Here is a 21,564-nt window from a genome sequence, read left to right on the forward strand (position 1 = left end):
TGTGTTCCTCTAGTGTCTGCCCAAAAGCTTTCTTGGTTTTGCAGGTCTAAGCAGAATGATTTTTTACTTATGATAGTGACTATGGACGATGAAAATGTAGGAATGCTTGTGAACATGTCTATGAAAATCCTTTAGTCAGCCATAATTATAAACTCATTTATGCTTCAACTGATGGTGTGCCTGCACTGCAGCCATGAGAGAGCTTCTATCTAGTCCACAAACCCAGCAGTAAGAAGTTAGTGCAGGGCAGTGCTTGTTGGTTTTAGCGTTAAGGGCAAGGGCTGCACAGACTTTGCTAAGGTCCACTGGGAACCAGTTTAGCAGAGTTCCTTAGAATTAGCAGAGTTCCTTAAGACATCTGCCTCAAGTCTGGGTCCTTCTATTTTCATTTTCTGTCTAAAATGAGATATGGGGAAGTCATCTGAGTATTTTTTCATAGCCTTTCCCCCCCATGTTATTCAATTAAGCATAAAAAACTTGGAAGGTGCTGATGCTCGCTATTTTGAAACAGTACTTTAAACTATGGGTCGCATCAATGTAAACCAGAAATGAGATGTTGACAATCAATAGTATGAGGGACAAGAGAATGAAGAGAAAATGGGATCCAGATTTTCCTTGGGCTCTGAAGTTTTCTCAGGCATTCTCAATTATTCTGATATGTTTTTGTTGCTCCTTGCCCTACTCGTGATAATGGAGTGATTGGTTGGTTGTTCCAGAGCTTGAGCTAACATCATATTTATAAAAAGAAGTGTCAGAGTGTTGAGCGAATTGAGGGATTCAAATTGCTGAATGTTCTGGGAGCACAAAATTATTGCATACAAAGCAGAAACAGGACTGGAACAAAATGGAAATACCCTCCCTGCAAAATAGTTATGTAGGCAATTGAGTGAGGAACATTTCCGTCCACTGTCTGTTTCTGAATAGTGAAGACAATAAGAAGGCCAAAATGTTAGGTCTTCATTAGCAATTATGTCTTCATAATTATTAGATATTTTATTTCCCTGAGGGACAAAGTTTGTTCCAGTTCAAGTTGAAAAGTCCAGTCCAATCTTGGCCTTGCTGATCTCCTGAAAATCTCTGCACCCGTGGGGCATTTATTCCCCTGTTCCCGCCCTGCATCTGGATTTAATGATCGCATTACTTAAAAACAAGGACCAGCTGCATGCTGAAAGTGCTGGGGAGCCTGTCGTAATTTTCTGCTTCTTCAGACCTTTCTGCTGGTCTGGGTGCAAGATGAGACTGAAGATGGAAGACAATTCACATACACAGAGTATGAATTTACTCCCATATTATATTCAAGCAATTCCATCAATTTCATTGTAGCTGTTCCTGATCTGCACCTGCAAACAGAGGGCAGAACCAGGTCCCCAATTCCTTTCCTGATGCTTTCCTGGTGCAACTGTGCTGGGGTGGGTGTTTGCTCTGAACCTGCCTCTTCTCTTGCTCCTTGACAGACTGTGATTTTCCTCCCAATGACCAGGCTCAGCTCAGGGCATGGCATCTGTTAGGACGTGCTCTCAAGAGGCAGTTTTTATAGGGATACCCTTCTCTGGGCAAGCACGGGGGGGGGGGGAGTGTTTCAGCACATGGACGCAGGCTGTGTTATCCTGTTTGACTAGGAGCTCCCAACACTGCTTTATTCTGTACTTCAGGTGTAGCCATTGACTCTTTCATCTAATGGCAAGAAAACATGGCATGGATCTTTAGTTAGTACTGGAACTTGTGACTTGTGAGTATATAAACACACAAAGGCTCTCTTCCACGATAAAAGGCTCCCTTTGATCCTCATCAGTGCTTGTTATTTCCAGAGTTTCCTCCCAAGTGCTGAGATACACAAAAGCATGTGTATTCAGGTTTAAATGGTCTGCATTTTTAGACATTTAATGGACATTTCAGCTTGTGTTACATCCATGATACTAATTTCAGTCTTGGACCAGGAATCCCATCACATCTGGTCCAAAACAAGCTCAGAAGAAAAAGAGGGTGCTGTCCTCCAGAACCATTGTAAAAAAGGAAACAGCTGGTGCACGTGGGGAACTGAAACTAAGGAACAGCACTCAAAGTAGCTGCCATTGCACATCAGCTGCCAAGTCACTTCTAAGTTTAGTGCCAGTAGAGCCTTGTTTGCAGCTCCCAGCAGTGTTATGGTCTTTGCTGCTAGAGAGAGAGTCCAAAGGTGTGCTTCCTTCCAGGTCTGAGAAGGATCCTCAGGGAACTACACGGATGTTCAGGCATGAGGCAAAGGTCAAACATTATGATATTACTTGGTAGAGTCTCACTACTGGAGAGAAAGGTCTGGTCAGGATAGTGAAAGTGAACACAATCTGGGCACAGCTGAGACTGATGAACCCATGGGCTCATGATGAAATGAAAATTAACTGAACTAACATAATATCCCAGATCTATCTGCAAAAATACAAATAAGTTCTATCCTGTATTGCAAACACAATGTTTTGTGTAGAAGGGTGATTTTTGATGGCAAGAGGAAAAAATGCACATTTTCTTAGTTTCTGGCAGCCTCCATATGTTACTTCTTCATATGCCAAGAGGTTAGATAAATGACTCTAGAATCATTTATTATATGCTATTCAAGTCTTAGAAACTATTCCTGATTATGTTCTTTTAGCCTTCAGTGGAAAATAATATAATTCATTCTCATTAGCTGTCATCTGGTTTTGGCCAAGTATGTACAAGGCTATCTCTGGTTAAGCTGACATACCACACTTTGTTTACTTTCTTTATCTTGATGAAATTTAATTTGCCATATAGTTTAATCTTGAAAATATATTTGTGCATTCCAGTTTTCATTTTTCTGCAGTCTGATCTCTTCTGTAAAGGTGGTAAAAATATTATAAAAAGACATAAACCTAAGGAAGTCATAGTTTGAGGAGTGTGAAATCTGGCCTGAGAGGCTATCTCTCAATCAAAACATTTATGGAGAACTGTGACACATATTGTAAATTATTTGAATAATAATGTTTATCACTTGACATTGATTCATCAACACTTTTGGAACTGTAGGACCCTTAGAAGTCCCCATTGTCTCTTATGGAATGAAAGAAAAGAAAGAAGAAGAAAAGAAAACAAATTCTACTTGAACATTATGAACATCTTTGCTTCAGAACACAGGGAAAAGAAAAGTGTTGCTCGTCTGATATAACAGGCATCATATCAGCCATAGATACCTGTAAAAGTAGGACACATGGATAATTTAAGTCCATGTTTTCAATGCATTGATGAAAACAATCAGACAAATTGAGTGGAGCAATGTCCCTTATTGGCAGCTTCACATTAATGTGGAATGTTGATCCATCTGGAAGGAACAGTTTAGAAAAACAGAGGTTTTAGACTCAAAATTATATCAAGTCTCTGAAACTCTGTATCTTTTACCATACAGAGATGAGTGAATACTCAAAACCACCTCCATTCATTTTAAAGTCTTTGTCTCTAAAACAGAGACCAGTTTGCTGGAAGTACATGGCATTACCATGGAAACATCAGCCCCCTGCTCCTTGAGGACATTTCCAAACTCAACCAAAGCATGCTTGCTTTTGTTTATTTGTTTTTATAGGCAGTACTTGAAACTGGCAGCTACAGTTCTGAGGCCTTTTTGAAGATTGTTTGCTTAAGCCAACTTGAGATAAATAGCCTATTGCCCTTCCTAAAAATAAAGATGTTTTCCTGCTTGAATATCTCCCAGTACTTTCATTTATGCAATTGTTTATTAGAAATAGGAACATTAGAGAAACAAGCCTGAGAAAGCAGTCCTCTACTGTACATTTGATGTTATTTCAGTTTCCCTTGCTTCCTCAGAACGGGCGGGACTCTTTTCCAAAGAGATTGCTGGTTTTGATCACCTATAATAGGGACTTCACTTTCAATCCCCAGCCAAGAGCTCACAGAAACCTTGCCAAACATTCAGCACTCAGCAGGTCTCGCCCAGCATGTCTGTGTGAGCCCTGAAGGCAGTCCCAGGCTGGAGCCCCGAGCAGCTCCGTGCCCCAGGTGCTGTGCTGAGCTAACACAGCTGTGGCCATGCTGCTGTGAGGCTGAGCTGGCCTTGGCAGCTGCGTGCCTGTGTAGGGAGACTAAACCACAGCAAGCTGGGAGTCATCCACATGGAGACTTCCACATGGGATGCCATGTGGCCAGAAGCCAGCTGGACACCCACTGTATGGTTTGATTTCTTGTATACGGAAACATATCTAAATTTGGTCAGCTGTGTCTGCTGCTGTCTCCTAACAGCGTAGAGGGGCGTGGAGGGCAGTTTGTGTGTAGATGCCAGCTCTGTATACAAAGTCCGTGAGATGAAGCCTATTGCACATGTCAGATGTGCTGTGCCTTGTAGAAGTGCCCAGGCTGCAACAGCTATACCACAGATCTGGCCAAACTGCTGTATCCTTGGAGAAGTGCAAAGTCTCCTTAGAGTCTGTTCCACAAGTCAGTATGTTCAGATAGAGAAAGTGGATGGATATAAAGGAAATCTTGATGTCTAACAGACCCAAGCAGTTCTCTACGTACGTGCAGGGAAGATCTAGCCTAGAAAGAAGAATGACCCCATTTTAAGGACACTTTCTGGGTCCTTCCAAAAGGCACACTAAAAATACTGCTCTGCCAAATTGGGATATAAATATACAAAGTGTTAGAATCCATAGACATCCTGTCTTAAAACCACTCTGGGCAGGCACAAAATCTATGGCTTATCGTGCTTGGAAATAATTAGCTACAAAACTGTATTCTTTACATTGGACAGATATACAAATATACTTCTGGTATTTCATTCATCAAAAGATATTGAGGACAGCAATGTGACTTTCACATCTGCTTTTCAGCTTGGGATATAATTGACTTCCAGTGCATTTAAACATGGATTTTTAAAATCCAGTCTTCCAGTTGTAGACTGATGGTCATTTGACTGCTTCTTGCTCCCTGGGAGCAAAGTAATAGACATTTCAAATTGCTCAGGTCAAAGACGTGTTATTCATAAGCATAGACACAAGGATTTCATTCTTCTTCAGCCTGCTGAGAAACTTTATACAAACAAAAAGAGCTGTGATAACACTGCATCCCACTCTCCTGACTCTCCTGCCTTTGGTGACCTGCAGAAGAAACTTCTCTCCATTTGTTGCTGAAATATAAAATCCAGCAGATGGACAGAAAGCACTGCGTGCAACTCCAGCTCGGTGTCAGCCTCTGTACTGGTGTGCAGCATACTCAGGAGCCCTGGCTGTCTTACACAGCCAACACACATTTTATTGATCACAGAAAAGGTGCTTAACTGCTAAAGGTTAAATTTTGGTTTGAGAATTCAGTATGTGTAGTTTTTATGAGCATATTTTCACTGCATGGGGTTCCAGAAGAGTGTGGGTACAAGGGGACGGACAAGGGTTAAGTGGGTGAAAAGGATATACTTATATTTGCTCTACAAGGCCCTGCTGCTGGCTGAGATATGCTGGGTTTTGCCCTGGTCCCAGAGGACTGGATGGACTTGCATTTTCACTAGAAAACCAATGAGCTGTACTTGCTGCATAGGGTCAGCATGCAGGAAAACCTGAGCCCATCAGGGGCTGAGTTTACCAGACTGATAAGGTGTTTATTAATTAATGTGCTTTGGTGCTCTTCACACCTAGACTTATTTACATTTTTGGATGAGGATCTCAGTGGTGTCAGCTCACCAGTTCTTGCTGAAAATGTTTTGGGACAAAATATTGACTATAGTTGAGAAACACTGCTAAGAAAATTTAGGGATGCATTTAAAGGTAGAACTATGCTGGTTTTATGTGTGCCCAGGAGACAGTACATATTTTACAGGTACATGTGTAATATCTGAGCAGTGTGCCTCAGCAGGTAATCCATCTTTCTAATTTGGCCCAGCTAACCATGAAAGGCTGACTCACCACATTTCTTAACTAGGAGATAAACAATTCACTGAACCCAGCACTGGATGCTTCCAGATGCCTCTGCATGGTTCCTGATTCCTGTTTTCCAAAAGAGTAGGCCCATGTGAGATAACTGCATGAAAACAGTGCCCATAATATTATATTCTATTTTTAATATTATTTGGCATTGCTCCTCTTCAGAGTTTTTGCTCTCATCTGTTTAACACGTGAACACCAGACTGTTCACAAGATCATTAGTGAAGTGCCATCAAAAAAAGCAAAGTAAAGCTCTGCATTTTTTCACATAATACCCTGTAAGAAAGAAGCTTGAGTCATTGGTCTTTGCTTCTCAACAGCTGAAATGGTTGACATAGCACATGGCTGTATTGAAATACTTTGATTTTTATTGCTTCTCCAACAATGCCAACCATGGCAGAGGGGTTGGGATTATATGATCTTTAAGGTCCCTTCAAACTCTTAACATTCCATGACTCTGTGATCTGAGGGATCCTGAAGTGTATAACTCGGGTTAGAATTTGTCTAATTAAATTTTCTCTGCTTTGTTGTGTTCTGGTTTTGTGAGACACAAGGGAGAAATAATTTCTAGAAGGTGTCCTTGGCCTCTTTATGTGCAAGTACTTGACGACAGCTCTGATATTGTTCTGACTGTCATTCATACTGCTGCCACATTTTTACAATAGTAACTATGCAGTTTTTCATAGTTTGTTTAATTTCTTCTAGATCTTGTGTTCGCAAAATTTGTATGGACTTGAATTTGCCAAAGTATATTTGTGCAGTTACAATTTCCTCAGAAGCACAGCGAGTACTTGTATCAGTGAGGGGTTTGCTGCAGAGAGTATTTTCCAATAAGCCTGTTTGTATGTCGTGAGGCATTGATCAAATCCATGGCTCCTCAGTTTGTATTTATAGCTCACCCTAGCTTTTATTTATAGGTTACCTTTTAGTCTTGTCTATATTATATGTCTCTCTTGTTGGCAACGAGGCTTGAATATCATTTAAACAGTCTTACAGTAAATGCCAAACAGATGAGATGATTGTTCATTGGTCCTTCTTGGGGGAGGCCTCGGTGCTTCTCCTGGGCTGTATCTATTAATGGAGCAACTGACCATTACACTGAAGGGTTTGGATCTCCACCTGCCCCCACTGGCTCCCACAGCCATTCTGTTGTTGCCCTATTCTCTATTCATGCTTGTGTCCTCTCTGTTCTGCTTTCGATTTGTCCTCCTACTCCTCTTCTCCTATTTTTGCTATCCCTGCCTATCCCTGCACCTGGTCCCAGCCACTCACCCACTTTATTACATATGATTCACGTCTAATCTACAAGCACCTCCACAGCAATAGTTTCATTAAACTGTTCAAAATTAACATAACAAAAAATATTTCTTCTCACTGAACATCAAAGAAACTCATCACCTTGTTTCCGTGCACAAGCTGCTCTCTTTCTCTAATTACATTCATAAGAATACTGGGACTCAAGAAAATACTTGATGCATTCTTCTGCTCATGTCTTGTGTGACATTCAGTTTCTTTCATTCTTTCATTCAGTTCCTCAGTCATTAAAATGGAATAATGACCACAGCCACGCAGAATCACAGAACAGCTGAGGCTGGAAGGGACCTCTGGAGGTCAACTGGTCCAAGCAGGGCTGCCTAGAGCTGATTATCTGGGACTGTATCCAGATGAAGCCAGTGTAATCCATGGCAGAGCGCACAATGTTATCCTAGTGTCCCAAATGTACCCACTGTACCCAGCAGTGACACTCCTCCACAGCTTCATGTCTTTTAAGAGAACTGGTCAGAACCACCAGGAATACTGACCATTCCCATGTGACCAGACATTTCCGGTAGTTGTGTTTTGCTTGTTTCAGATGTCTGCAGTGAATGTAAAGCTGTTTCTGGACCCAAGACTTTTCTTAATGCAGTGCTGAAAGAATGTTTTTGGCCTTCAGCTAAACAGCCATAGTTTGAAGACATTTTGATACGTAAACAGCACTGCTTGGCATTGTGCTGCCTTCCCCATTTTTCCCACAATTCTTTCTTAGGGCTAGACCTCACTCTTCTATTTGAGGGTGACTTTTATGAGTGATTTACTGCCAGAGCATACCAGATATATGAAAAGTATTAGTCAAAGAGTATAAAGAGAAAGAACTACAGTTCAGTGATAAAATTTCCCATGAAAGCTTCAAAGTAATTTTGCATGGGAACTTTTCAGATATTTAAGGAAAATCTGGGGTTTTTTTTCATACAAGGAAGGAAACATGAATATGGAAAAATCTATTTGATATAGTTGTTTATTTAAAATATCATCTGTGGCATTTGTTTCTGTTAGATACAATGATTAAAGCATTTTTCTCTTATCAAAAAAACAAATTAAGAGCAGGAGCTCTTACTCAAGGTACAAAGACCATTAATTCTGCTGGTAACTTCCCCTTTATCTGTCCAGTTATTTACTCTTAATTTATTCCATGCATCTTCCTAGACCAGGTCTTGGCTAAGGAGGAGATTTCTGTGAGTTTTTCCAAGACTGAGGTAAACTATAACTAATTTTAAAAATAAAATGCCCTGGTGGTGCCCTTTCACAGCGCTGTCATGCCTCACTCCAAGTTATCATTTGAAGAAATAAATGGACTTTAAATTCCCAGACCGTTAGTAATAAATTCAAGATTGCCTTTGTACTCGAACGTATAAATCCCTATGGAGTGACATTTCAGAAGGATCTTTGTCTTCCTCTGGAGAATGAGGCCCTCAGAAGTTAATAACTGACCTGTTGGCCAGACAAGTTCTACCATCAAAGTAATCATGAACAGAGACAGACAGAAGTTCTCCTTTCCACCATGAGGTACCCCAAAATGTGCAGGCAAAAGTGGACATCTGCTCTGCAGTTTTATTTATTCTCTGTTGATTTTTTGCTAAATTTATCTGAGCTTTGAAGCCTTGCAAACTAGAGAATTAAAAACAAACAAGCTTGTTCACCAGCTTCCCCTAGGCCTCCAAGATCTATTTATAATTTCTATAAGCCTTCATTACCTCTGGTCTACAGTATCAAATTCTTCTGAACAAGAAAGGTCACATTCTAACTATTATTACTGAAGAAATGAATTCAGTGTGTGACATCACAGCTAGACAGTTAATTACTCCATTTAATAGGACACTACAGCTGTTAGGGAACTGTCTGCATGCAAAAAGCCACTCTATAGTATTTACCATTTCAAAGGCAGAAACCTCATGCAAATTAGTCATTTGCAATTTCAAATTTATTTTTAAAACTGTAAACATTCCTGAGAGGAACACATTTTTTAGCTTAGTCTCCAAATCAATGTTTATGATAGTTTTATAATAAGCACCCTGGTGTAGTCCATTAAATCCCTATATTGTTCTTTTAAATTTCTGACATTTTTAACTGTGAAATATTTATTATTTCCAGTGTTCCACTGATGTAAATTAGAAATTAACTAGAAGTTGGTGAAGAGATTTGGGCACAATGCTGGTAATCTTTTTTTATCCACTTATCTTGACAGGTATCTCAGTTCTAATTGCATTTAATGAGACTGCGAACTAAAGTAATTATTGCACACTAACAAGGTTTCTGTTTCATTATTTAAATTACAAATATAAAAGCAAATTGTTTCCCGCTTAAATTGTCATTCAGTAGAGCCCTCCAATATTTTTGCATGTTGTTATTTTTAAATGAAATTCTCACATGAGACAGGTTTGATAAAAAAACCTTGATGATTGCATTTGCCATAGATCCAGGCAAATTAATGGAGTGTTCTGGATAAGTGATGTGAAATGCTCATTAAATCTGCAGCAGTGTGTTTTTGTGAATCTGAGTAATTTGAATCTTCAGACACCAAAACAACAATAAATAAAGCAGTGACACTGGTTGTGAACATAAAATCTTTTTCAGTAAATGAACTGCTTAATATGTGGTGAAACAAATGAAGCTTTATTTTCTGTCACCAGTGTCCTTTCTGTCATCCCCTGTGCATGGATCTCAGTATTGTTCCTTTTGGCCTGCATTCCCAGTGATGCTCCCACCTGAGAGCACAGAGCTGGTCTGGAGCCAGGCACGCCCTCTCTGGCTGGTCTGCAGCTGCTAAAGAGCGTATCTGATGATTGAGTTTAGTCTGGTTTTCCAACTGTTGCTGTGTTAAGCAGCAACTAAACACTAGAAGTTCTCCATCATTTATATATACAGAGGGGTTGAGCTCTGCTCAGAATTTACTGGAAAAGTTGTGATTGCCTTAAGGGACACAGGACAAGACACCAACTTCATACCTTTTTAACTTGAAAACTCCACTTGCTGACTTATCCATGACAATTTGGATTATTTATGTATTACCTGATGAGTTATCAACTCATCAGCCTCCAAAAGAGAAGTTTATTTCGGATGATAATAAAGGACAGGTTGTGAGGCTGGTGGAAACCTTGTTCTCAAAGTTTTAGGTGCAAAGATCAGAGATCACTAAAACTAAAACTAGTAAGACTGAAAATAGTTACTACAATTCTTGATAAAATCTGGCTAGCAGGAAGACACAGAAAAAATGTTACCTCCATTTCTCCCTACGGCATGGTAGAGCTGGCAGTCAGAGAGACAGTGAATATGGCTAATTGCACACAGGTAACCTCCAAACCAGGAAGTAAAGCAGAGAATGGTATGCAACAAAAAATGACAAGGAACCCTTTCTGCAGCCCACTGTCACTCTGTATTCTGGTTCCTTGGGTGGGCTTGTGCGTGCCTCCACTGCAGCAGTGACAGATTGATGGGGACTCCTGAAAACAAGAAACAGCTGAAAGCCAGATGGCTTTATGCAGAACAACAGCATTATCTATTACCTTGACAAAGTAACTGTATCAAATTTTTAAAAAATTTCCTGTGTTGAAAAAGTTTCCAGACTGTTATCCCATCCCCAGTTCAAGTGGAAAACAAACTGCCATTCAGCAACAGAGATGGGGTTGGATCCAACATAAACATATCTCAGCTAGGCATTCTCCATAGAACTGCACAGTCATTTTTTCCATATACAGTGGGAAAGACAAAGCCTCTGCTTAAAAGGCATTCTCTGAAAAGGGGGAGGGCTAAAGTGTTTTAGCTGTCTGGAAGCTAGCTAAGAATCCGATATTAATACCAGTCTCTAATTTACTTATTAGTACTGCCACTGAGTGATAAACCTACTCTTACAAGATGCTCGCTGTTGGAAATAGAGAATCTGCACTTGAAAGGGTAGCCAGTTGATTTTCCTCTTTCAAAAAAATGCCAGATTTATTCATTTTACAGGAAAAGGGATAAACCTGTGTTGTTTCCTCATTAACCACCCTCCACCCAGTCCCCACTTACATGAAATGTACATTCTGAGTCACTGAGTCTCTCAGATAAGTGACACATAATCAGTTGACAAACCACAGTACTCCCTGAGAGATTTACAGATAGAGACAAAAAATTTTCAAGGGATGAAAAAGAAAAGTGGGCTTTAAAGCAAGTACTAATGTGCTTGTGGGACACTGTTAATACTGAGAGGGTAAATCTCAAGCTTCAATTTCCCCCCTTCTAGATTTCTAGTATTCCCTGGTTTGATTTTGCACCTCTTTAAAATGTTGGAATCACAGCAGAGAGGAACATTGATCTGCTTGACCAATAGCCACAACATCAATTAAAAGCCTGTTAGAAACCCAAGCCAATGTGAAAATCTTGAAATATGAAGAGAAAGAGCTTTCATCCTTCTCTGCCTCCCAAGGGTAGCCTGGCTATTGTCAAGACAGCTGCTGGGGATGGCTGATGGGAGCATCCCATGTTTCTGGGCAGTTCTCAGGCTTTACCCCTGGATCATCTTAGCACTTTGTAAATGTGTGGGAAGACAGTAAGACAGCTCAGCATGGTTACTTCTGTACTGCATGCCATACATTCAGGATGAAGCTGGGCAGAGGCTGTGCTCTGAAAGGTGAGAGGAAAAGCCAGGGCTGGGGAGAAGGGGTAACCTGCCTCTATCTCTCATCGCCTCTGGGCTTGTTTCATCATAGACATAGCCTGATAATGAAGAAATAAATTTTCTGTTGGCTCAAAGTGAGGAAAGAATCAATGTATCAAGAGAAAAGCAATTTCTTTTCTTATCCATCAAAGAAATCCATCACCAAACACCCTGAATTAGCTGCTGCCTTAGATACCCTTTGGAACCTCTGCAGACTATCCTTGCCATTGACTGGAAATAGAGAGCCACAGAAAACCCCAAACTTGCAAAAGGCTGAGCAGAGTACACAAATTCCCTGACCTTACACCATGTCTAGACCTCCAATACCTGCCCACAGCCCCCTGAATGGATTTGTGCCAGGTACTGATGCTCTGGAGACCTTGCCAACCCTCAGTGGGCCAGGCTGTGTTAGCCTTTCTGGGGCATGAAGGATTCTAATTCTAATTCAGGGTAGGGAGGGTTATGTTATATTTTGCTCTGCCAGATTTTGTTTTTATTATTTTCTTTTTTTGGATACTGGATCTGGATAAATGCTTCCTTTCACAGAGTGCTTTTGAGGAAGGGTCCCTGGAGGCAGGAGTGGGGAGCACAGCATAAGGGTGAATGAATGGCAGGCTCTCTGTGGCTCTCCATGGGCTAGCATCCAGGCTCAGAGGTGGAAAACCACAGTAGGAAACCCTAGGACATACTGGCCTTGCATTAGCCTTGGCAGAAAGGTCTGCTTAATCTCTTGCCACTCGGAAGGTCTTTCATAAAAGATGCATTGTAGGGTGGTAACAGGGTGGTAACCACAGAGCTCAGAAACTATCTGGTTTAGGTGCTGGTTCTATGTAGCTACTTTTCCTGTAGTTACACTGACAGCAATGGTCAAAGATTGAACAAACTAATTTTTATTCATTTTGTTGGGTAGGCAGAGTCAAACAGTGGTTCTGAGTATTACAGTTTTAGTTAAAAAGTCTATTTTTACAGAACGTATTGAAAGTTGTTCATCCAGTTAGAGTATTTTTTTTCTTTTTGTAATTATTAAATTATGTTAAAAATTAATTAAGGTGTGCCAATTCCTCTCATACTCTCTGACTTCCATATGTTATGACCTAAACATTAACATCATAGCTGTTCTTACGGTCTTGTAATGTTGGAATAGTAATTTCTAAAATATTTTTCACAGCCCTCTGTCATTATTTGACTCTTGAATGCTGTGGGATTTCTTGTTGGTTTCTCAGAAGAGAAAAAAAAAAGGAGTTTTAGTATTCATGAAGTGTTTATTTCAAGAAGATAACTATATAAAGAATTGCAAAATACAGCTAAAAAGTAACGACAAAGCCAGATCATATTTACTGTATTTTAGTCAATCTGTTTTCCTTGTCAAATACACACTTTTTGTATCCTGACTGGCAGTTAGGAAAATCTCTTTGAGATTTTAATGACAAAGAATTAGATTTCAAAAACTTTGGAGCTCTATTTGTTTATAATGCTATTCAGCAGTTGTTGAATCTTGCATTAGGATGCATAACCCAAACATCCCCAGCTCATGGTGGTGTGTGAAAATGGACTGGGATGAGATCCAAACATTCAAGAGTACCAATTAAAATATAAAACCTGAAGGGTCTATATTTTGGTGTTTGAAATTAAAGTCCAGAAGCAAGCTGTAAATTATCAGTGGCTGCTTATATGTTACTCAGAAACTAGACCTCTTTTACACAGCTCTTGAACACTAGAAGCTCTAATTGTTATCAGTTTAAATCAGACCAAGTTTTCCTTCAGAAAGCAATTCTTTCATTTCTTCTCATGCCCCCTGGAAAAACTGGACTTTTAATTCCTTCCTTGCTTCCCATGTTGTGAATAAGAGTGGGCATAAAATGCCTTTTATTGGTTTTCACAGCCCAGAATAAGCTTTTGGGCACTTTGCTGGTACTTGCCCAAAACTTTGTGGGAATACACTGCAGTGGAGTTTAAATTTTGTTTTCTGGTGGGTGTTTTATACATCTTCTTGAAATGGAGAAAACTTCCAACTATGCATTTGCTCTGTCTTGTGCTTCCATTTGCTTCAGCCTCCTATGATTCAAAAGGTTTGGAGACTGGTGGCACTACTCCAAGCAGCTGATATTCATTAAAGTTTTGATGAGAAACTTAAGTTGGAATCACAAACATCTGCAGTAAAACTTCCTCCCCACTAATAGATGTTTCTCAGAACATAACCTTGTTGTATCAGAAAAAATCAGCAGCTAGAAATCCAAATTTCCCATTATAGGAGTTAACCTAACATAACCTCAAGGGTCTGAAGTGAATTAATTTAAAGATCTGCTTTTTAAAAGTATATGCAGTTCACATTAGCTTTAAAGAATATAAAGGTTTCTGTCAAGCTAAAACCCTTTTTGGCTCACGCCTCTGGATTAGGTCTTCTGCTGCTTCTTGTAGTTCTAGCTTGTTTTGAACAGATGAATTCTACAAGTGAGGATCAAATTGTGCTTTCTCTCAACAGTTTGCAAGATTTTCTGTTCCAACCATTTTGGGAGAAAGGAGTGAAGACAATTTGGTGATATTTTGAGTCTTTATTCATAAGTGGCTGGGACTTATGGTTGCTGTCAGTTTACATATTTAATGTGACCCATTTTAGAGAGGTGAGTTTGTCACAAGTCCCATGTTAATCACTGCTTATCACTTTAGAGAACCAGAAAAAAAGCATCTCAAATAATCCTTCTTGTGTTTTATCTGCAGCTGCTGGTAAAAGTCAGGTGGGAGAAAAGGATTGTCAAATATGTCCTTTTAACACACAAGCTCCATCAGATAACTTCTGCCTTTTACTTTCTCTTCCAGTAAATGGCTAATTTTGACTTGACCGTGATAATTGCTTCCTTTAAAGGACTTTTGCATCTCTGCCTTTCCCCTGAGCCAAAAACACTGATGCTGGAAACAGTTTTCCTCTTCCATCTGTCCAACAATATCATGCCTTCCTTCAGTCTGGGAATTGGCTTCCTGCCTTGTCCCAACTTTTTTTTTCTTTACTCTTAAGACTCTTGATTATCTCATTCTTGCTCTAATTTTTTCCTCTCCTTTGTCTTCCTGCTTTAATTTACTTCCTTTCCCACTATTTACTTCACTTCTTTCCATGGAGGACATTTGAGATTATCTTTTTTTTGGCTTGGCAGACGTCTCCACAGAATGTCTCTCTTCCCTTTCTTCCCCTAATCCTTCCCACACTCATCTTCTATACTGGTCTCTGGCCTCTTGTAGTCATTTACGTCAGAATGAAATGAATATTTTACTGGATGTCACTTTATATTAATTTTACATTAAGAAGATTGACAACAAAGTGTGGATCACAGAGAATAATTTGTGATACTCTCTAGTATTTGAAGTCTTGTACCATGTTTTACTCTCACCTTAGATGCTGTGAGAACTTTCTTCCTAATGGGAACAAAATCTTCGCCTACATAATTAAAACCATGATATCAGTGGAATTTACAAACACAAATGTTGACAGTAGGGGGCTTCAGACCCAAATGGTAATGTATGACCTGCCTCTTAGTTTAGAGGCATGTGTTTGACAGCGGTGCATAATTGCTCTCAGAACTTCTGGTTTTCAGTTTTACTGCTGTGCCAAACCTGGAAGTGTCTCACCATTCCCTTTCCTTCTGCTGTGTCCAAGCTAGTGAGTGGAACACTAAAACAAACAGCTCTGATGTTTGCCACTTACTTATCTGCTTTCATATTTGATATCTGCATGTTTTAAGTCCTTTGCTTCCATCTCTCACAAATCTTCCTTATAAAATATTTTAATCTATCCTTTTCCTTTTTTGTAAAAACCAGTCTCTGACTTCACGCCACCAACTGCTGTTGGGTTGCGCTGATGAGCTGGATCCAATACTCTGCACTCTTTTTCTCTCTGTCTCCCCATAGACATCAAGATTCAGCACTGTAAAGTCTCCCCACCTCCCCTTATTATCTTTGTGAGCCAAGGAACTTAATTTTCCTAAATAGCACACAAGTACTGAGTACTTAAAAGTGCTTTTCATATTGATTTGCCTCTTCATGAACAAACCAACACAACTGAATAAAATCTCCAGCGCTTAATCACTTAAAATAAAATTTTTAACTAACTTGTAGTTTCAACATAGTCATCTTCAGTTTCCAATTTTGCATATACCAATACCTTAATTTATTAGACTAACAAGCCTATTTTTTTATCTTGTGTATTTACTTACACAGTAACTTAAAATTTTTTTCTTAACCTCTCTCTGAGTTGGAAAATTGGATTGCAGAATCTCACAGCTATCTTCAAATTCCTAACACTGTAATCCTTGTCATTATACTTTTCTGAATCATTTAAATCAATTTATAAGCTTTTTTTTTTTTTTTTTTTTTTAAATAGAAGGCATATATCTTATTTCATGGTGGTCACTAACAATGCTCCTTATGTAGGGAGCACGATATTTCATTGTGTGGAATCTAGTCTGGCTTATTTAAACATCTACTTTAGCTGCTTCGTAAAGCTCTCCTGAAGCCAAAATCCAACAAAGTCTTAAAAGAGGAAGAGACTCCTTTAAGTGTTTCCAGGGACCACCACTAGGAATTAGAGGCTTAAAAAAAAAGTGCTGTCTCCACTGCTTTATGGGGAATTCGGATTTGTACCTGAAGACAGTCCATGATTCTGACTGAAATATCTAGGAACAATTTATGTGCCTAATTTAGGTGTTCTGGATCACATAATGATTAAGAACGAGGGTACCAAGGTAGCTGACATTGCCTGAAGTCCAACTTAGACCCATGGTACTCTCTGTGCACGGATAGCATATCAGCATAGCATTAAGAATGTAGTTAGTTCTCTTCTCTTGAAAGGTTTTCATCCTAATCCCAGGTGAAAAAAAAAAAAAGGGCAAAGCTCCTCATTAACTTTAATTCTGATTTTTTAAACCACTTCTCCCAGTTCTTCCCAGTTTAGGGTTGCCACACATGGTAAAGGAAGAGGATTGGAAAGCTGAGAAACATTCGCTAATACGTATGTACACTAATTGAGATCTCCTGTTCTTCAACAGGTTCATAATATCAAACTCTTACTGGGGTTTAAGAGCATCCCACCAGTTACATCTCGGAAACTCCCACTGGTGTGTTCCATGTTGCAGCTGACTGTCACCACAGACCACAATAAAGCTCCATCTGTGGCTTTGTAACTCTGCCCTATGAAACTGCCCAGTTTGTATAATTTGGCACTATTTGACATGACTAACAGCCTCTGTCTGCTCGGGGGAGCTGTAGGCCTGAGTCAATATTTAGACGAAGGAGCTGAATCAAACCACGCTGTGTAAGGGAGTTTACTCTGCGGTTCACTGTGAGCTGTGGGTTAAGCACTCGTGCTTCAAAAGAGGCTATTTCAAATTCAAGCCTTCTGGGATAACCCTGTTCCTGAGGCTGAGGAAGGGGAGGTGAGCTGTGGGAAGGAGAAGCTCTTTGACGACCAAAAGTAATGTTCCTTCCTTGGATGAGAGACTACCAAACCGTCATTCTCCGGCCCCTACATCAGCCTCCAGGCTTAAAGCCTGCTCCTCAAATCCTGTTACCAATCACACATGTGGATCAATGAGTAAGTGGGTTCTCACTGTTAAAGAGCCATCTGTCCTATCCCAAAAAAGGCATCCTACTGGGCCTGGTCTCCTTGGAAATTGCCATGGAGGTGAGGCCTGAAACATGCAGTTAGCAAGGGGTCCTGGAGTCCCTGCTTCTTCCTCATGAAACTATAGCATTCTGCAGCCAAGGGCCTTGGCATGATGATAGCAGGCACAGTCATCCAGTTGTAACGTGGGATCCAGAGTGTAAGTAAGTGCTGCCATTGCACGGGCTGAAGTAAACTACCAGAGGAAGCACCAGTTATTGAGTCTGTTATGTTGGCCTGAGCGAAAATTTAGAAAGGATTGAAATGGTTGAAGGAAATTAAAGTGTCATTCCCCTGCAAGTGTCCAATATATCTCACAGTGCTTTCCCAAGATAAAATCTAATAGATGTACATGATAAAATGTGAACTGTGTCTTTGGGAAAACCATATTATACTATCATAACAAGAAAGACTAACAATCACTTATGCTCATTATCCCGTGAAAAGCAGCTACAAAACCCATCCAGCTCTTAAGTCAGGCATTTCATTGAGGGACTTTCCATGTTGTAAGCAACAGGTGGCAATGCAGCTTCTCGGGGCTGATCTGAGGCCAGAGGAGAAAATCTGTACATCCCACACCATGAAGCCTGTCCAAAAACTGGGATGGCTCATGAGAGTCCTTATGCTCAGCAAAGCAGGGTTTAACCTTCAGTTTTCTCACACAGGTCATGTTTCATGAGGGCTCTCTGGCAGGGTGGGCAGGCGTTTCCTGAGGCTGTCCAGCTGCTTGGAGCAGGGGAATGAGCTCTGCCCTGCCCTGCAGCAGCAACCCTGGCTGTCTGAGGGCTTTATGCACTTATTTCCATGGCTGTTAATTCTGGCAAGTGGAGGATAGGTGGAAAAGCAGCCATGTGATATTGGAGATTGCAATCTTGTCACAGTGACACAGCTGGGCTAATCTCACCTCATTTTTCGAAGTTATGCTAGAAGAACTACTCTCTCCCTTCCCATGACCTTATGGAACTCAATTAGCCTCCTACTTTGCATCTACCACGCATGAGATATTACTGTGTCCACCGTTCCACTTGCAACCTTACCCCACCCCCCATGTATGCTGGAGTAATTTATTATTTCCTCAAGATGTATTTTTGAGTAGCTCATTCCCCATGCAGTGTTGCTAAAATAAAGAGTATAAATCAATCCCAAAATAACAGTGGAAAATTTTCCATTGTCAAATTGCTTCTCAGATCTCTCTAATTTCATTTGTCACTAATCCCAAGGACATAATTTTTGGAACTTCAAATCTCTGCAGGTGTGTTCTCTGCAGGCAGTTTCCTAGATGCATTTGATTTATCATCCCCTGCTTTCACTGTGAAAACAAACTTCAGATTTTGGAGGTGAATGGCATTCAGAGGCAAAAGCACAAACTTCTACAGGACAGAGTTTGCCATCCAAAGACAGACTCTTTCAGGAAATTTCAGTGAATTACAATTGCAGGAATTACAAGGCAAGCAGAAAAGTGTTGTGACAATTAACTCTTGTAAAATAGGTCTGTTTGGACAGGCCTGTTTAGTTATGTTGGCAGGAAAGTCAGAGACATGCTAAGCCAGCTTCACTGCAAAGTACAGCAGCTGTCTGCTCACAGCAGGCAGGGCATGTGTACATTTTGAAGTCTGAACTGTATCTCTCCAGTCCCGAAATGCAGCGTCTCAGACCACCTCCCCCCTCACCCCCAAATCCTCCTGTATCGCTTTAAGGCTCAAATGATTAAGCTAACGTTTACCAGATGGGCGCTTTGCCACAGACAGGTGAAAACAGAAAATTGCAGACACTAGAGAGAGAAGGGAATTACTGTACCTCAGCAAAAGGCACCCAACTTCCAGTAGCTACTGCCTGCTGCTGCCCTCTGATAACAGTGGCTTCTTGCGTGCTGACCGCTGAGCTACCTTCAATGTCAAACTGAAAAACGCTTCCCTCACTCGAGGCTGTGCTGGAGGAGAAGCATCTCAAAAAGAAAAATACAGGAGAAATGAGGGGCCAGGCGGAGATCAAAGCCATTTCCTCCCCTTACATCCAGCAGTGGTCTTCTAGCGTCTCAGTAATTGTTTACCCTCTTCTGCAATCAGCCCCCCTTGGCTTAGTGGTGCCTCAGTTATTTTAACTTTCTTTCAGCATTCAGTTTCCAGATGTGGCACTTCAAGGCAGTCTAACCGGATCCCGATTTAAAAGAGGGGGAAAAAAAAAAAAAAGGAAAAAAAAAGAAAAAAAAAGGAAAAGAGGGGAAGAAAAATGCTTTTGCTGCCTCCCTCGTTCTCTCTCCGTGCCTGTGGCTCCTCTTTTTCCCCAGAGGCTCCAGCACAATAACATACAGATGGGCAGTGCTTAAGCAGAGAGTGTCAAACAGAGATTGTATTCCAGGAAAGCACCGCTAGCTCTCCAGCCACCTTATCTCCCTCTGTCAGGATACAGACTGACGCTCTGTTCAGTGCTCTGGCTTCCTTCACATGTTCACATCGTTCCCTCTTTTACCTTTCGTGTGGAGACCCTCCCACTCAAACTTTACTGTTCAGAAAGTGAGGTCACCCTTTCCTCCCTCTCCACGCCAACCCCCCACAACTCCATCTGACTGCTCCAAACAAATCACTGACTCCCCTGACTGTTTATTTTTTAACATCTCCAGTTTATTCAGCGGAAGGCAGAAAGGTGCCAAATTTATTAAATAAAAACCCGCTAGACTAGCCATTCCTTATGTCATGGGGGAGGGGAGGCTGTGGGCGGGAGGAGGAGGAGGAGGAAGAGGAGGAGGAGGGAGACAGCCTGGCTGTGCCATGGGCTAATGGGGCTAAGTGGTTTCTCTAACATGCTTCATTCAGTTCCTTTCCCTCAAGCCCAGTTCTCAGCTTCTCGCTGGCTCGTGAAAAAGAATATCGTTCACTGCGATTTTGGAAAATGACTTCATTCCTCAGACTCATGAACTTTTATTTACAAAGAGCATCTTGTATTCCGTTTTCAAGACATGCTTTGTGAGGCCCTGGTAACAAGGCTTGCAGTGTGTATGTGAAAGTGAGCTGAATATGTTGCCCACAGCTCACTTCATTTTGTGACTACGATCTCAAAAAGACAAGACAGTAATCCTTGATAGGTTTTGGGGTGAAGTCAGGGTATAATTATACTAATGTGCACTGCTCCAGCCAAGAGGTCAGCACCCTGTCCATCAGTGATCCTGAATGCAGGGAGTGTGGAATGACTGGCACCATTGGCCAGTCAGGCTTCTTTCTTAAATCTTTGCAAAAATTGGCTTACCAGGCTTCATTTTGAGAGTGGATTCCTTCTTTTTCCCTCTCTATACCCTTTCCTTTCTGGTTGAAGGTATTATCAACCAAGGAAGCAGCCAGTAGAGATTTAAGGCTAAAATGAAGACTTTTGGTGATCTGTTAATACCTGTAGACACAGTTTTGGACCCATAAATGCTGTACAGAGGGACATAAGAAAGTTCACTGTGAAGAAACTCTGCCTGATTCAGAAATGGTGCAGCTGAGCAGGCGAGGCCACTCAAGCTTGTGGGGCAAAGTATTCCCCCAGAAGAAAAGCAAATGCTGTGTGACACAAGGGTATGAGTTTCAGGAGCAAGGTTAGGAGAAGGAAATAAAATATATAAATGGCAGCTGAGGGTTATTCCATCCTGAGAGGAATAGAAGCATTTCTCTGTTAGCTGAACCTGATCTGGTGGCAAGCACACAGTCCTCCCAGAACCTGAGGGTGAGACGTCATGGCTGCCAGGACTTTTCTAATTCTTTCTGGTAATGGCAGTCCTGGAAATGGCCCGTAGCAGGTCTGAAGCAGGAAGCAGGAGACCAGGGAGTCTTCGGGCAAGGACTACATGAGCATCCCATTAGGCCTCCTGCTACAGGGGTAACACTGAGGTATAAAGATAACATTAAAGCAGGGCTAAGAAAGAGAACAAAACATCTTGACAGTAAATGATAGAATCACAATTCTCATGGTGGCAGTGGAGATTTTTAACTACCCAGTGGATTGTGCAGCAAATTGCCATAAAATGTGTGAGAATTTTTTTTTAATGTTTTTTGTTTTTTGAAAAATCTACCACC

General features: G+C 40.9%; 1 protein-coding gene across 1 annotated transcript in view; it reads right to left on the reverse strand.

Annotated features, from left to right (window-relative positions):
• Positions 1-19,694, reverse strand: part of LAMA4 (laminin subunit alpha 4) — a 99,227-nt gene extending 79,533 nt beyond the window's left edge. Inside the window, exon 1 of the mRNA XM_041478121.1 lies at positions 19,313-19,694. Coding sequence (XP_041334055.1) covers positions 19,313-19,513 — 201 coding nt within the window. The 5' untranslated portion in view covers positions 19,514-19,694. The remainder of the gene's footprint in view (positions 1-19,312) is intronic.
• Between the last annotated feature and the right edge of the window lie 1,870 nt (positions 19,695-21,564).

The sequence above is a fragment of the Pyrgilauda ruficollis genome, unplaced genomic scaffold (assembly GCF_017590135.1).
Source record: "Pyrgilauda ruficollis isolate IOZ18807 unplaced genomic scaffold, ASM1759013v1 scaffold43, whole genome shotgun sequence".
NCBI classification, from domain to species: Eukaryota; Metazoa; Chordata; class Aves; order Passeriformes; family Passeridae; genus Pyrgilauda; species Pyrgilauda ruficollis.